General features: G+C 49.7%; 6 protein-coding genes across 6 annotated transcripts; 1 reads left to right on the forward strand and 5 right to left on the reverse strand.

The window, feature by feature from the left end:
- Nucleotides 1-444: 444 nt before the first annotated feature.
- MIND_00789800 (Ribosomal-protein-alanine acetyltransferase) lies at nucleotides 445-2449 on the reverse strand (the record flags this gene model as incomplete). The annotated part of the gene is made up of 19 exons (XM_037364584.1): nucleotides 445-682; nucleotides 731-742; nucleotides 796-862; nucleotides 916-1042; nucleotides 1085-1131; nucleotides 1184-1212; nucleotides 1266-1281; nucleotides 1329-1366; nucleotides 1415-1430; nucleotides 1486-1547; nucleotides 1598-1656; nucleotides 1707-1718; nucleotides 1783-1871; nucleotides 1917-1930; nucleotides 1983-2044; nucleotides 2121-2168; nucleotides 2220-2250; nucleotides 2303-2324; nucleotides 2374-2449. 19 exons carry the CDS (start codon nucleotides 2447-2449, stop codon nucleotides 445-447), a joined length of 1065 nt encoding a protein of 354 aa, XP_037220228.1.
- Nucleotides 2450-3540: 1091 nt separating this feature from the next.
- MIND_00789900 (Ribosomal-protein-alanine acetyltransferase) lies at nucleotides 3541-4134 on the reverse strand (the record flags this gene model as incomplete). Its single annotated transcript, XM_037364585.1, has 1 exon — nucleotides 3541-4134. The coding sequence occupies one exon, from the start codon at nucleotides 4132-4134 to the stop codon at nucleotides 3541-3543; it is 594 nt and encodes a 197-aa protein (XP_037220229.1).
- Nucleotides 4135-4167: 33 nt separating this feature from the next.
- MIND_00790000 (Ribosomal-protein-alanine acetyltransferase) lies at nucleotides 4168-5580 on the reverse strand (the record flags this gene model as incomplete). Its single annotated transcript, XM_037364586.1, has 1 exon — nucleotides 4168-5580. The coding sequence occupies one exon, from the start codon at nucleotides 5578-5580 to the stop codon at nucleotides 4168-4170; it is 1413 nt and encodes a 470-aa protein (XP_037220230.1).
- A 133-nt stretch (nucleotides 5581-5713) lies between these two features.
- Nucleotides 5714-8509, reverse strand: MIND_00790100 (uncharacterized protein; the record flags this gene model as incomplete). The annotated part of the gene is made up of 5 exons (XM_037364587.1): nucleotides 5714-7112; nucleotides 7156-7343; nucleotides 7400-8256; nucleotides 8309-8384; nucleotides 8441-8509. The coding sequence occupies 5 exons, from the start codon at nucleotides 8507-8509 to the stop codon at nucleotides 5714-5716; spliced, it is 2589 nt and encodes an 862-aa protein (XP_037220231.1).
- Nucleotides 8510-8771: 262 nt separating this feature from the next.
- MIND_00790200 (G10 protein) lies at nucleotides 8772-9413 on the reverse strand (the record flags this gene model as incomplete). Its single annotated transcript, XM_037364588.1, has 5 exons — nucleotides 8772-8800; nucleotides 8848-8935; nucleotides 8985-9051; nucleotides 9101-9300; nucleotides 9351-9413. The coding sequence occupies 5 exons, from the start codon at nucleotides 9411-9413 to the stop codon at nucleotides 8772-8774; spliced, it is 447 nt and encodes a 148-aa protein (XP_037220232.1).
- Nucleotides 9414-9673: 260 nt separating this feature from the next.
- On the forward strand, nucleotides 9674-12458 carry MIND_00790300 (uncharacterized protein; the record flags this gene model as incomplete). The annotated part of the gene is made up of 5 exons (XM_037364589.1): nucleotides 9674-9919; nucleotides 9975-10364; nucleotides 10409-10558; nucleotides 10932-11204; nucleotides 11253-12458. The coding sequence occupies 5 exons, from the start codon at nucleotides 9674-9676 to the stop codon at nucleotides 12456-12458; spliced, it is 2265 nt and encodes a 754-aa protein (XP_037220233.1).
- Between the last annotated feature and the right edge of the window lie 512 nt (nucleotides 12459-12970).

Here is a 12970-nt window from a genome sequence, read left to right on the forward strand (position 1 = left end):
CAACGAAAGCAAATTTATGTTGTGTGTACCTTGACGCGCTATAGATCTCGTTTGTCGACCATTTGACCTCCTGACGCGGTGGTCATTCGTTGACAGAACCAAGGGCATCATAATTCCAGAGAACCATGCAAAGTGCAAATGTAGTTACACCAGATAACGACCACGGAAAAGTCGTAGAGAGTCACGAAAATTGGGTTCCTTTCCTTGCCTGGGAGCGGCGACTACCGTGGACAGGAACAAGGTTGCTTTGGAGTTGCCAGGTGGGTGGCGGAAGAAGAAGGAGTGGCACAGCCACCGCATGTCGTTCTTATTCCGAATCTGGCAATTGTTGTTTTGGGAGATTCTTTGGGTGAACGCCGCTGTCGATGTGTGTAAGTCACCGCCACTTTGCCAAAGGGATTGGTATAGTATAGACATCTGTTGTCACAGCTAAGATACTATAATCTACCATTCTGGATATGTAGCTGGTGTTGGAACCACCGAGTCTAGATACCATGGTGTGGCCTGGCCGCTTGGCTCTTGACCCAGCCGCCTCGCGGGCATTCTTTCGAAGGGTGTTATGGTCCTTGAGCCGGAGTGGAGCATTGTAGACTCGACAATCCTCCGTCCAGATGGGTCAGTGCTTCCTGCGATGGCCGTTTTTATGTTCATCAGAACGCGAGTGCCCACGACAGATAGCAGGCTGGAGAGCATGGTTTGTAAAAGCAACAGTAGTAACAGCAATACGCACCCAGTCGTAAAGCTGGCAGGGAGAATGAGTTACAATCTGAAAAAACAATAGCTTCGGATGCTCACATGATTGGTAGCCGCGCTAGCTCTGGTGGCCCACGAGACCATACCACGAAATCAAAGATGCAGCAAACTGGGTGATCTCAGTCCGTGCGTGGGCTCTCGTATTTATTCAGAGGAACTCACGGAGGGTAGCCAAGAACCAAAAGACACCATCGCGGAGGAACATCTCCAGCAAGGGGGTGCGACCAAAACCTAATGCATGTATTGTCCTTCCGCATTTATATATCGTGAGTGTAAACATGATGCAAGCCTGGGATATGAGTGGGTTCATGTAAAGCAGTATCGAACGCACGACGATAAGAAGTGGAAGGGAGAAGTACGTCAGAAGTCGAGGGACCTCTGGAGTTAGTTTAAGTTGACCTAGGAAAAAATCTATTATAGAAAAACAAACCAAGTGAATAGCATCCATGAACAAGTGAGCTGTAAAAGAGGTCAAAGATGAAAATGGTATGGAAACCCTTGTAAAAGCACACCCTGCGTGTACGAAGTCTGGATGTCATGTCAGTCAGAACACTGGCGATTAATCTGGTACTCGCGTCGAAGCGGTTGGATAGAGAAGTACCCCACAATCAACCTAGACTCCCATAAACAAGGGGAATCACATGGGCCATCGATATCTTACATGGCAATCATCTCTGCTGCAGGACCGACCAAGTAAGCAACAAATTCAAGACCAATGACACGGATGCTCACCAACAAGAATGGGGAACAGTATCCAAGCCAGCGTCTGAGATCGGCAGTATAGAATCCAGACACTATCGGAGGATGAGAGATCCAGAGACTGTGAACAAGTCTGTTGACGTACCGAATCGCCAGAACAATGTCAGCAGACACGACAACAAGCGTGGATGATGCAGATTGAAACTGCACACATGACATCATCAATGAGGAGGCTGGAAGGTGATTCTGCCCACATTGAGGACACTCTGACAGCTGGCCCAAGAGGACAAGAACTTGAATCAGGGAGACGAGTGAATATGGCTTACTCACAACTAAAGAGTTGGTCAGATGTGATCCCAGGTAGGAGTTAGACATGAGGGTTACCTTGTCCGATCCTGAGTCCTCCACTTGAACGATAACTACACTGGTTTAACGTCTTTCAAACAAGAATGGCTTGCACTCACATACAACATTGATGCTGAAGGCAACACAATGGTGAGCTCGAAGACCTAAAGCCAACACAATCGCACATCATGGTAACGAGGGTGAAGTATCGAATCTGAAGGGGAGCTTTCGGAATGAGCGCCAAAGACTATCGACCAGGCTTGAGTACTTGCCCACAACTGAGCATTGTGAGATATAGCGTCGCGAAGCTGTTATTAGCTCACATAAAATACATTGGCGGGACTGAGACGACTTTTCCAGATATGTTCAATCTGCAGCAACCGAGTAGGCTGAATTAGAATGCGCTAGGTTCGTTAGCGTACCTCATCCGCGAAGGTCAGGACATGATCGTATCTGTGAATGCGTTAGCCTTTCTCATTTACTCGGGCGAGTGCAGTCAACGAACGCAATTATGACCAGACCGGCGACTGAAGCACACTTTAGCAGACACATATCGGCGCGAAGTAGACACCATACGCGAGAGGCTGGTCGTTGTTCGTGCTGCATCGAGCAATCGAAAAAGGTGCTCTAGTTGGGCTTGCTGGGTGGCCATAGAAGATCGGGGAAGCTGCGGGGCAAACTAGAAGATGTGGTGAATCAGGCCTATATAGACGGCGCCGAGTACGCCGCATCGCGACTTGGATTCGATTGATTTGAATCAACAGCTCCGTTGTTGTTATCTGCTCAGAATGCGGCAGATGACGCCTTGCCTCTGATGTTCCTTGTCGGAGTTCGACGACAGTATTCATTGGATGAGAGATAGAGACCCGTGGAAAGTAAATCATCAGACTGCAAAGAACTACCCTCGGGGACGGTTGTTTGTGATTGACCGGCAGAAGAGAGAGGCAGTACCCCTGCACAGGTTCCAATTCATGAATTGGTAAAGATTCATGAAATCATGTTGGCGGAGCAAACCTGGGCTGGAGCTATATATTCAGGTAAGGACATGGCCAGAAATGGATAGTAGATAATACGAACTGTACTATCGGCAAGTAAAAGCCATCGTGTAACACGCCAGATGTCCGATAATTCAGACCACTTGAAGCCTGGGGGACTTTGGGGGGTCGACGTTGAAGGTCGTTGAGCGGGGATGTTGAAAAATTCCATTTTATCGAGTGGAATGATGAACAATGAACATATATCATGCCACAGTCTCGGGTACAGGTCTCAATTCGAGTTGGCTCCCGTCCACACAACATCGTTCTGAGGATGGTTGGTGGTCAAAGTGACGAATCGGATCAACATTTGCACGCACACGTGACTATCGGCTGCTTGCCAACAACCTGCTGTTAGTCACTGCCCAGGGCTGCCACTGGGGAATAGCTGCAGCGTGATATGTAGACTGGACTATGGAAGGTCTTCCTCAACACCGCGCTCAGCGAAAAAGCACTAAGTCATATTACTCTCACTCCCAAGACTTCGAGTTGGTTTGGCTTCATAGTACCATGCACTACCATGCAAGGTATCAACTATGAGCCAGAGCAATATCGCTTTCTGCGCTGGACTTTAAATTACGCCAATGTCGGCGAAAACGGCGCGTGTGAACGCCATCTCTGGCCAGTACCTGTACTTGGGTCAAGTTTAAATTGTAAAAGGATTCGTCGCAATGATTATTGCTGAGTTATGCAGATGATTTACATCCTTCTAGACATGCTTGAAGATTTTAAGCCGCAGCCGTTCCTTCACCACATCCGTCCACTCGTCCTTCAAAATCCCATAGATACACACGTCGGAGTATTTTCCCGTGGCGGGGTCAGTCCACACTGCCCTTCTGGTCCTCTCCAAAGCAGCTCCAGCGCGTTCAAGCCAGCCCCTCATTGGTACATTGTCGACGCCCGTTTGAAATTCAGCTCTGTTCATCTGCCGCGTCTCGAATACATATTCGAGGACCGTATAGAGCGCATCAGTCGCCAAGCCCCCGCGAGCACGTTCTGGCATGATAAGAATACCGACCTCACAGCTATTACCGTAGTCGGTATCGATGCGAAAAATGCCCGTTGTCCCAACAAACTCGCCGTTGGTTGTATGGATGTGGAAGTCAACAAGAGACGGGTCAGCTTGCCGCGACAACCGGCGCTGAGTTGCAGCAGCGAGGTCGACAGTGTCAGGGAGGAATCGAAGATAGCGGCGTGTATCGGGGTGAGAGCGCAAAACAGAGACATAGGGGTCATCTGCTTCATTTGGCGGGACGAGCGAGACCCGACCAGATTTCGAGTTGATGGTCTCTGCCAGGAACATGGCGGTACAGAGCAACAACTAATTTGATGTGACTCAGAAAATGACAAAATCTCCGCCAACAATCTCAACCTGCACCCCTTCGCTCCTCAACTCGCGGTAGACGGAAAGCCGCCTTTCCGAAAACTGGTATCGCATGCTCTCCGTTGTTTCCGTGACGAGTCGCAGTGACTTTGGTAACTTGGCATCCGGCAGAGATTCTCTCCGCTGCTTGAGCTTCAGGCCTACATAATCCACCAGAATGTCCAAGCTTATTTGGTCTGGGAATTGGCAAGTGATCGCGAGGCATTCCAGGTTAGGCAGGAAGCCTGCCTGACCAGCGTATTCTCGGAGCAGGTCCCCCAGGAATGTTTGTGACGGGGAGCAGAGCGTCAAGTCGAGGAGACTGGGCAGCTGGGTGAATGTATCGATGGAGACATCACTAAGGACTTCTCCGCTTGTGAGAACTAGTTTTTGTAAAGGGCATCTGGACCGGCGGAAAAACAAGTCTAGCGCGTCCCCGTCAATCTCGTCTTTGAGTTCGAGTGTGATTAGTTGAGGGAAGGTGAAGCATTCGAGGGGATGCGAAAGGTCGTTGGGTGACCCCTGATCAGTGATGCAAAATCGACGAATATTTTCGTAGACGACGGGGTTTGGACTCTCCTCCCTCCCATCATCGGGAGCAGCATACATGACTAGTTCCATATCCTCTGCATTTGCTAGCAGGTCGAAGACTTGCAAACTTTCGCGAGTGGTATAAAAGGCTCCGTCAAATTTCGCAACATTAGCCCAAGGGACGTCAAACATCGATGGGAGCATAGAGGACAGCTCTACGTCACGAAGCGTTGCTGCGGTGTGGAGAAATGTGAAAACAGGAGTGAATGTTGGCGTAATCTCGTATAACAGACCAAAGCTGAATGTCTTGAGCGAGTCCCACTGGAAATCGAAGGTGTCCAGCCGCAACAGATCCTCGGAAGACATGTTCAACTTGAGAGACCGTATTCGAGGCGAGTATTTTTGCAATATTGCGAAGAAGCCATCAGCCGTCGAGGCTTTCGTCCAACCCAGGTCTCCAGAAATATTGACGGCCAAGGGTAGGTCTCCGGACCTCGAGAACCATAAATCCAACAATCCAAAGATGTTTTTCCATCCCTTCTCCGGCATCCAAGCTCTGACCCACGTCCATAGCGCTGGCGTCGATATAGCAATAGCGCGCCATAAACGACTGATTCTGGTATGCACGATTGGCGCCGAATCGGTTTGGAAACAAAATCCAGTTGTGGGGAGAGAATGCACGCATATTTTGGATATGATTTCGGTTGGTAGAGTGAGGATGGGGTAGGGAATTGAGCGTAGTTCTTCTTGAAGGAGATCTAGCTTTGTCTGCATCTCGTTCAATAACTTCGTTTGGCGGGTTATCGCGCGGGTAAGCTCTTCAATCTCTACCCTAAGGGCTGCAGCTTCAGTCATGATTACGACGAAGAACGATGGAAGTGAAGAGCAGTGAAGAGCTTGAACGAACTGTCACACAGGGTAACACCTTTTACCACTCAACAGCTCTCAACAGTACTCAATGGAAGAGGTTTGCCATAAAATAGGATAATTATACAGAAGCCTGCATCACCAACAAACTAGCGCTTGTTCCACTGGCAACCAAAGCGGCTCCGACATCGCCAACAGTCTTGCTCAATGCACTGACTATTTGCGTGCCCTTCCCGCTCACCAAGCTCGCCAGCTCATTCTTATGAGACTCCACCGCCATCCTCCTTGATCGTCCAACAAACACAATTAGCGGGCCAACAGCGGATTCAGCATCAACAAGTTCGCATATGGCGTGCAATGGCTTTGGCGCGTCTTTCTTTTGGAAGGTTGCACGTGAGGGAGCAGAGGCGGAGAGACGGTCCCACAGAAGATTGTCGGCGGTGTCGCTGACCATGCGGGTTTCCGTGGTTTGGTGACCGTAGACGGTATCAGCAGCGGCCATCGTTTGGATAGCACCAGCATTTGCGACAAGACCATCAGCGCCACTAGTGTGAGTTCCCTCTGTCTTGCGGACCCACACCACTGTTGCTTTGATGCTTGGGTTGGCTGAAAGTATCTGAACGAGGAAGCTGAGAGCAAGACGGTCATCGGGACCTCCGATGAATGCCAAGAATAATCTGTGCTCAGCTTCTGCTCCGGGGGTGAGACCACGATCAACGAAAAGAGCAACATCTGTTGGAGCTCGCACGAAGATTTTGCGAATCAACTCCGAGTGAACAACGGAACTTGTCTGGTCCTGTGTCGTCGTTTTATGGAAGACGCCATCAAACGGATTCCTAGCGCCATTGGTTGTCCCTATATCATCCACGGAAGTCGAACCTCGAGCCCAGGGAATAACGATCAATTGTGACCCAGTTTCACTTGCATGATGAGCGATTGCTTCTGGGAACTCATCGTGTTCGACAACAGAAAGTGTCGCACCAACAACGAGGCGACTGAGGTGGCCAAAAGTCCGGAAGACGGCGACAATGGGGTCGTTGTGCAACAAGACGTCTGCCTCCTGGCTTTTCATAACGCCAGAAGTCCGGTTGGAAAGCTCGATCAAGCGCAGTGCATCAATGGCAAGGTGTTGTGGGCGAGGTACTGGGGAGAGGCTTGGGAGATTGGCATTGGCTTCCATCTCCTTCTCGCTCACGCTTGCGACATACGACGGCAAAGAGCTGTCGGTTTTCAAAAGTTGCGAGAAGGTCATAGCAGCTGAGAGTTGCTCGAATTTGTCGAGAACAACTGAGAATCGTGTCTTGGTTTCGTGCTCGCCGACACGGCGGCTGTCGTTGCCTTCTGGTTCCACCCTTGTCGTTTTGGACTCATGTTGACGGTATTTGGGAGGGTAAAAGAGGATTGTGAGGGGGGTTGTCATGACTGTCAGAATGATCGCGTGTAAAACGAACATGGAGAAGGTCCGCGAGTCAAGGATGTTAGCAGAAAGCCCGATGTTGAGCACGATAAGTTCCACGAGACTATCAATAAGCACAACATCAAGTCGTAGTTTGAGCCACATACCCTTTACAACTCATCAGCGAGCCAATCGCTCCGGATTCACGCCAATTGAAACCACAGGCATAAGCTGTTGCTCCGCAGGCAATGAACTTGGAGGAGAATGCCACCAAACAAATAATGACGATATATGCCCAGGTCATACCGGTATCGAGCAAACCGAGATTTGTTTTTAGTCCCGACAGTGCGAAATACTATGCGGTGCTAGTGTCAGTTACTGTCAGTTTTACTGGAGCGGAAAAAGACAGACGATGGGCAAAAATAGGATGGAAACAAGATCTTCGAGTTTTTCGACCATTGAGATTGCATACCCATTCTCATGGGGGATGACAAGACCAGCCAAAAAGCCACCAAAAATCGGATGGACACCAATAATGTCTGTAAAGAAAGCCGACGATAAAATCATGATGAGGGTAATGGTCATCATCGTAGTTGTGGGTGAGCCTTGCTCAAGACTCCCTGTACGACGCGCAAGCCAAACGTAGGCCCAGCGAACAGGAAAGAGGAGAAAGACAACGAATCCTGCACTTGCGAGGAGGACGTAAAGCGCTGTCAAACCGTCACTCGCGTTGACGAGGGCCACAGTTAAAGCTAAAAGGACCCATCCAACAACATCGTTGCCCACACCAGCGGCCAATGTTACAGAGCCAACGGTCGTGTCGAGAAGTTGGAGCTCTGTAAGGATGCGGCACAGGACGGGAAACGCCGTAATGCCTATTGCGACAGCGACGAAAAGAAGGAAGTAACCAAAATTCACTTTGGGGTCCGTGAATTCGCGGTAGACACCGACACCCAAAGCTGCACCAAGTCCCAAGGGGATGACCAAACCAGCCACAGAGATAAGGCTAGCGGCACGAGCATTCCGTTTGACTATGCGCACATCAATTTCCAGTCCAACTAAGAATAGGAAGAAGACGAGGCCGATGGTCGCGGTAAGAGTAAGCAAAGGCATGCCGTTCTGAGGAAATATTCTGTCGGAAAAGTGCGGTATATGACCCATGACAGAAGGGCCAAGTAGGACGCCTCCAATAACTTCGGAGATGACTCGCGGCTGCCGGAAATGGCGCAGAATAAGCGAGAGGAATTGCGTCATGGCAATTATAATGACTAGAGACGAAGATGAATTGGCAACACACAGCAGAAAAGTGGGAGAACATACCGACTTGGATAACCCAGAGCTGTATGGGGTCATTAGGATTGTAGGTCGTCGGGTTGAAGCCTGAGATGACACCGCCCTTGTACGAAAGTGAATAAGTACAAATTCGTACTGTCCCCAAGCTATCGGACACACCTGTTCTGCAACAGCCCTCTCCGCTAGAGAACGAGAAACATGCGCAACCTGGTCAGAGAGGATACCCATGGTGGGGAAATGCGGGTGCCTAACGATTCATGTCAGGCTAGACCCGCCTTATAAAAAGAACTCAGAACTGAATAACACAAGCGAGAATGGGGATCACCGCGGAAGACGGACGTTCAGAGTGAAGGTCTGCAATGAGTTCTGTCTTGCACACGGGCCTGGTTTGCCTTTGGTCATGGTAGGTACAAGATGAACGAAAGAGGGTCGCACGCCCTTCAAACAACCCCACCCCGGTGCGCCGATCCTACAGCCCAACTTTCAATCATCATGAATCGGAACTGCAACCGCGACATCCTATAAACGGTGAAATGGTTGTCGAGTCAAATGCAATTAACACGCACCACAATGTACGCATTCGACAATCGTTCCTGGCCGAATTTGTGCCTTGGGAACCCTACACACACAAGTAGACCCTTGATAGTTCATGTCCTACTTCCAAATTAAGGCCGCTTGCGACGATGAGGAGAACAAAACTTACTTTGGTCTGAATACATCTCAAACAGCATAGTTTCTCGTATCCGGCTTTCTTCCACTTCGCAATGAGGCTTGATGGAAGTTAGTTTATTTGAGGGTTGACTGGTTGGTTCAACGCACTTGGCGTCTGCGTAACCCTCCTTCAGCAGCCAATCATATAACTCCTTCGAGATCGCCTCGCGCTTGTAGTAGAGCTCGTAGATGTACCGGGACCGTGTGTGGGATATTCGCATTATTGGCCAAAGCGATTCGGTCTTGCGTTTGCCCTCGTGAGACTCATTTTCGGCGTCTCTCATCTTCTTCGCATAGTCTTCAAGAATCTAGGCATTGCGTTTAGTTAGAGAGAAAAGATAGGATAGAATGTAGTGACCGTTTCAATCTCTTCGAATCCTTCTGGTGGCTTCTTCGTTCTTGTTGTGCGAATTTTGGGCATGGTGGGCGTTCCAAGCAAGTCGCGACGAGCGCGTCACGTTGGTCACGAACTTGGTTGACTCGACGAGATGTTGGGACATTTCAAGAAATTGCGGCGCGTTATATGACCGAGGTACGACTGTGGAGATAGCCATAAAGTTCTTTGGGCCTTCGGATGCACCTACAAAGATGTGCGGGGTGAAAAGAGGCTGATCAAGAGATCAGATGAAATCATACTGTGACCGCCGTGACTAACAATTTTTCTCTTTCCATGACCTTCGCATGTCTCGTCTCCTCGTCCAGAACCTACCCGTATACGTGACTCCCGTCAAACTTAGAGAACACTTCTCTCAATCCGCTGGCCCTGGTGGTACTATTACGGATGTTCAAGTTGCACACAAATCAGACGGCACTTCTCGGCGCTTTGGGTTTGTCGGCTACAAGACTGACGCTGAGGCCACTGCTGCCAAGGAATGGTTCAATCGCACGTACATCGATACGACGAAGATCAAGGTCCAGACCGTCGATGTGAGTCGCACTTGGATTTTGGGGGGAATGAGTGAGCTCACAAGCTGCTAAGTAGGGGACGAAGGACGCTCCTGAACCAAGGCCTAATAAACGCCCTCGCTTAGGGCCGTCGCCGAATGACCCCCTCGAAAAGCCTTCGAAGAAAAGCAAGCAAAACACCGATAAACCGGTCAAGGAGGACAAGCAATTTGATGAGTTCGCGCAGGTCATGAAGCCGCGTCAGAAGAAGACTTGGGCGAACGAAGCTGCTCCGTCAGCACCAGCAGATGTACCTCCTCCATCATCGATAGTTGTCGACAACAAAATGATGGATGTAGACGATCCTGCTGTTTCGAAGATGGAGAATGAAGAAATGTCCGATTTGGAGTGGATGCGGCGCCGAATGAAGGATAGCGCAGCTGTTGGAGAGAAAGCTTTTGAACAATCGGACGATGAAGCTCCCCCAGTATGAATCCTTGACTTTTTTGTTGTGTCACTGATCAGTTGTAGATAGACGAGCCTGAACCAGAAAAAGCTCCTGTCGACAGCGTCAAAGAGACGATTCTGCAAACTTCCAGGCTGTTCGTGCGGAATTTGGCTTTCTCATGCACAGAGCAAGACCTTCGAGAGTTATTCAGTCCATTTGGCGACATTTCCCAGGTCAGTATCACTTTCTCCAAACTAATCTTGACTGCATGTTGACTCATTGTTAGGTGATTTATCTTCCCTTGCTCTGTTCAAGATGATACCTTGCATAGGGACATCAGACCTTCGGGGATGTTGATCCTTTCTTGGAATCCGATAGTAGAAATATCTTCTGACTTTTCACCTTATATTCATTGTTCTCGTGATCTCGTACTAATGATTTTACAGGTAATGGTGGTCCTCTTGTCCGGCTCCGAGATGCAAAAATACCATAGGGACATCAGACCTCTAGGAATGATGATCTTCTGGGATTCGATAGTAGAAATAGTTTCTGACCTGTCTTCTATTTCCTTTGATTGCTTTGTGGATACTGATTGCATTCTTTCAGGTCCACATTCCCCTGGACCCCGTTTCAAAACAGTCAAAAGGCGTGGCATACGTGACGTTCAGACAATCGATTGACGCTGTATCGGCATACGAGGCGCTCGATGGCAAGTCCTTTCAAGGCCGACTAGTCCATGTGCTAGCAGCGGTGGATCGCAAGCCGCAGTTCGAGGTCGTTGAAGGGGATGGACGGAAAAAGACGGTTAAAGGGGAACGTGCTGCTCAACGGAAGGCTGCGGCAGGGAAGGAGTTCAATTGGAGCATGCTCTACATGAACGTAGGTCGCCGCTTGCTCAATCGAAAGTATCCGTTGACTCTGGTGTAGAGTGATGCGGTCGCTTCATCTATCGCGGATCGAATGCAAATATCCAAGGCCGACATCCTCAATCCCGAAGGCTCCGATAACGCTGCTGTTAAGCTCGCCCTCGCAGAAACACACATCATCAACGAAACCAAGGCCTACTTCGAAGCTGAAGGCGTCCTCCTCGACTCGTTTGGTAGTCGTACTCGCTCCGACACGATTATCCTCGTCAAAAACATACCATACGGTACAACCTCAACGCAAATCGAAGAGCTATTCAAAACACACGGAGAGTTAACAAGGATACTAGTCCCACCAGCGGGGACAATCGCGGTAGTCGAGTTCGCAAGGGCAGACCAAGCCAAGAAAGCTTATCATGCAGTTGCTTACTCTCGCATGGGCAACTCTGTTGTTTATGTCGAGAAAGGGCCAATGGGAATGTTTGGTGATGGACCTGTGGTAGCGCGAACAGAGGGAGCCCCACCATCTGAAGCTCGTGTCGTCAAGATCGCAGAACAAACGACATATGGCGATACGGAAGAAATAGAGCCGTCCCTGGCTTCTGGCACCACACTCTTCGTGAAAAACCTTTCGTTTGCAACGACCAACGAGCGTTTGGTGTCTGTTTTCGGCAATCTACCTTCGTTCTCGTTCGCTCGCATCCAGACTAAACCTGATCCGAAGCGACCTGGTGGACGCCTTAGCATGGGTTATGGTTTTATTGGCTTCAAAGAGCAAGAAGGGGCTCAACGGGCCTTGAAGAGTATGCAAGGCTTTGTGCTCGATGGACACGCGCTCCACGTCAAGTTCGCTGGGAGAGGTACGGAGGGGCAAGAGAGCAAGGAGAGCAGCAAGAGCAGAACGACAAAGATGATCATCAAAAATGTTCCCTTCGAAGCCACGAAGAAGGACATTCGGGAGCTGGTCAGCTCGTATGGGACGCTCAAATCAGTCCGCTTGCCCAAGAAGTTTGACTCACGGTCCCGTGGGTTTGCATTCCTCGACTTCATCTCGCGAGCAGAGGCGGAAAACGCGTATTCTGCGTTGCGCCACACCCATCTGCTTGGCCGACACCTTGTTCTGCAATGGGCTGAAGAAGGGGAGCAAGATCTGGAGGTTTTACGGAAGAAGGCTGGTGTTGGGTTGGGTACCGGCGGCGAAATGCCTGGTCGGAAAAGGAAGCTGGATATGGGGAAAACGGGAGAGGAAGACCCTGAAACGTTTGAGTAGTCTGATTATATCACAACGCAACAAGATATACTGTAATCCGCAGCTGTAGGATCACTGCTTCACTACATCGTTGGGGAGTAAGCGTTTCGAGGGGAACAGGAAGGTTGAGGAACAGTTAAGTACGGTGGTTTGTCATGCCATCACTATTGTCTCGTGACAAGCAACGACTTTAGGCTGCGACCATTGACCAAGCTGCGACTCGCCACGATGATCAACCAGATGTCGCCGCTCTCAGCGTCATGGAGAAAGTCAACGTACTTGCTCGCCGGAACTGGGACTACTCTACTCTGATCCTTCAAGCTTTTTTTACCTGATCAATGTCAACCGAATTGCAGGCACAGAATGGCGTATAGCGTGCTCTCTATGTCAATTGTCCAACATTGCGCTAGTTACGGAGTGTGGTTGTGTCGTCGCAAGAACTCGGAGCTACTGGCAAGTTGAAGCAGCATCAGCCACGGTGGTCCGAACAAGTGAGATGCGTAACACGTCTTGAATGTTTCCAAAGCCAATCT

Source organism: Mycena indigotica (genome assembly GCF_014461135.1).
Source record: "Mycena indigotica strain 171206Taipei chromosome Unknown Mind.scaff0006, whole genome shotgun sequence".
Classification (NCBI taxonomy): domain Eukaryota; kingdom Fungi; phylum Basidiomycota; class Agaricomycetes; order Agaricales; family Mycenaceae; genus Mycena; species Mycena indigotica.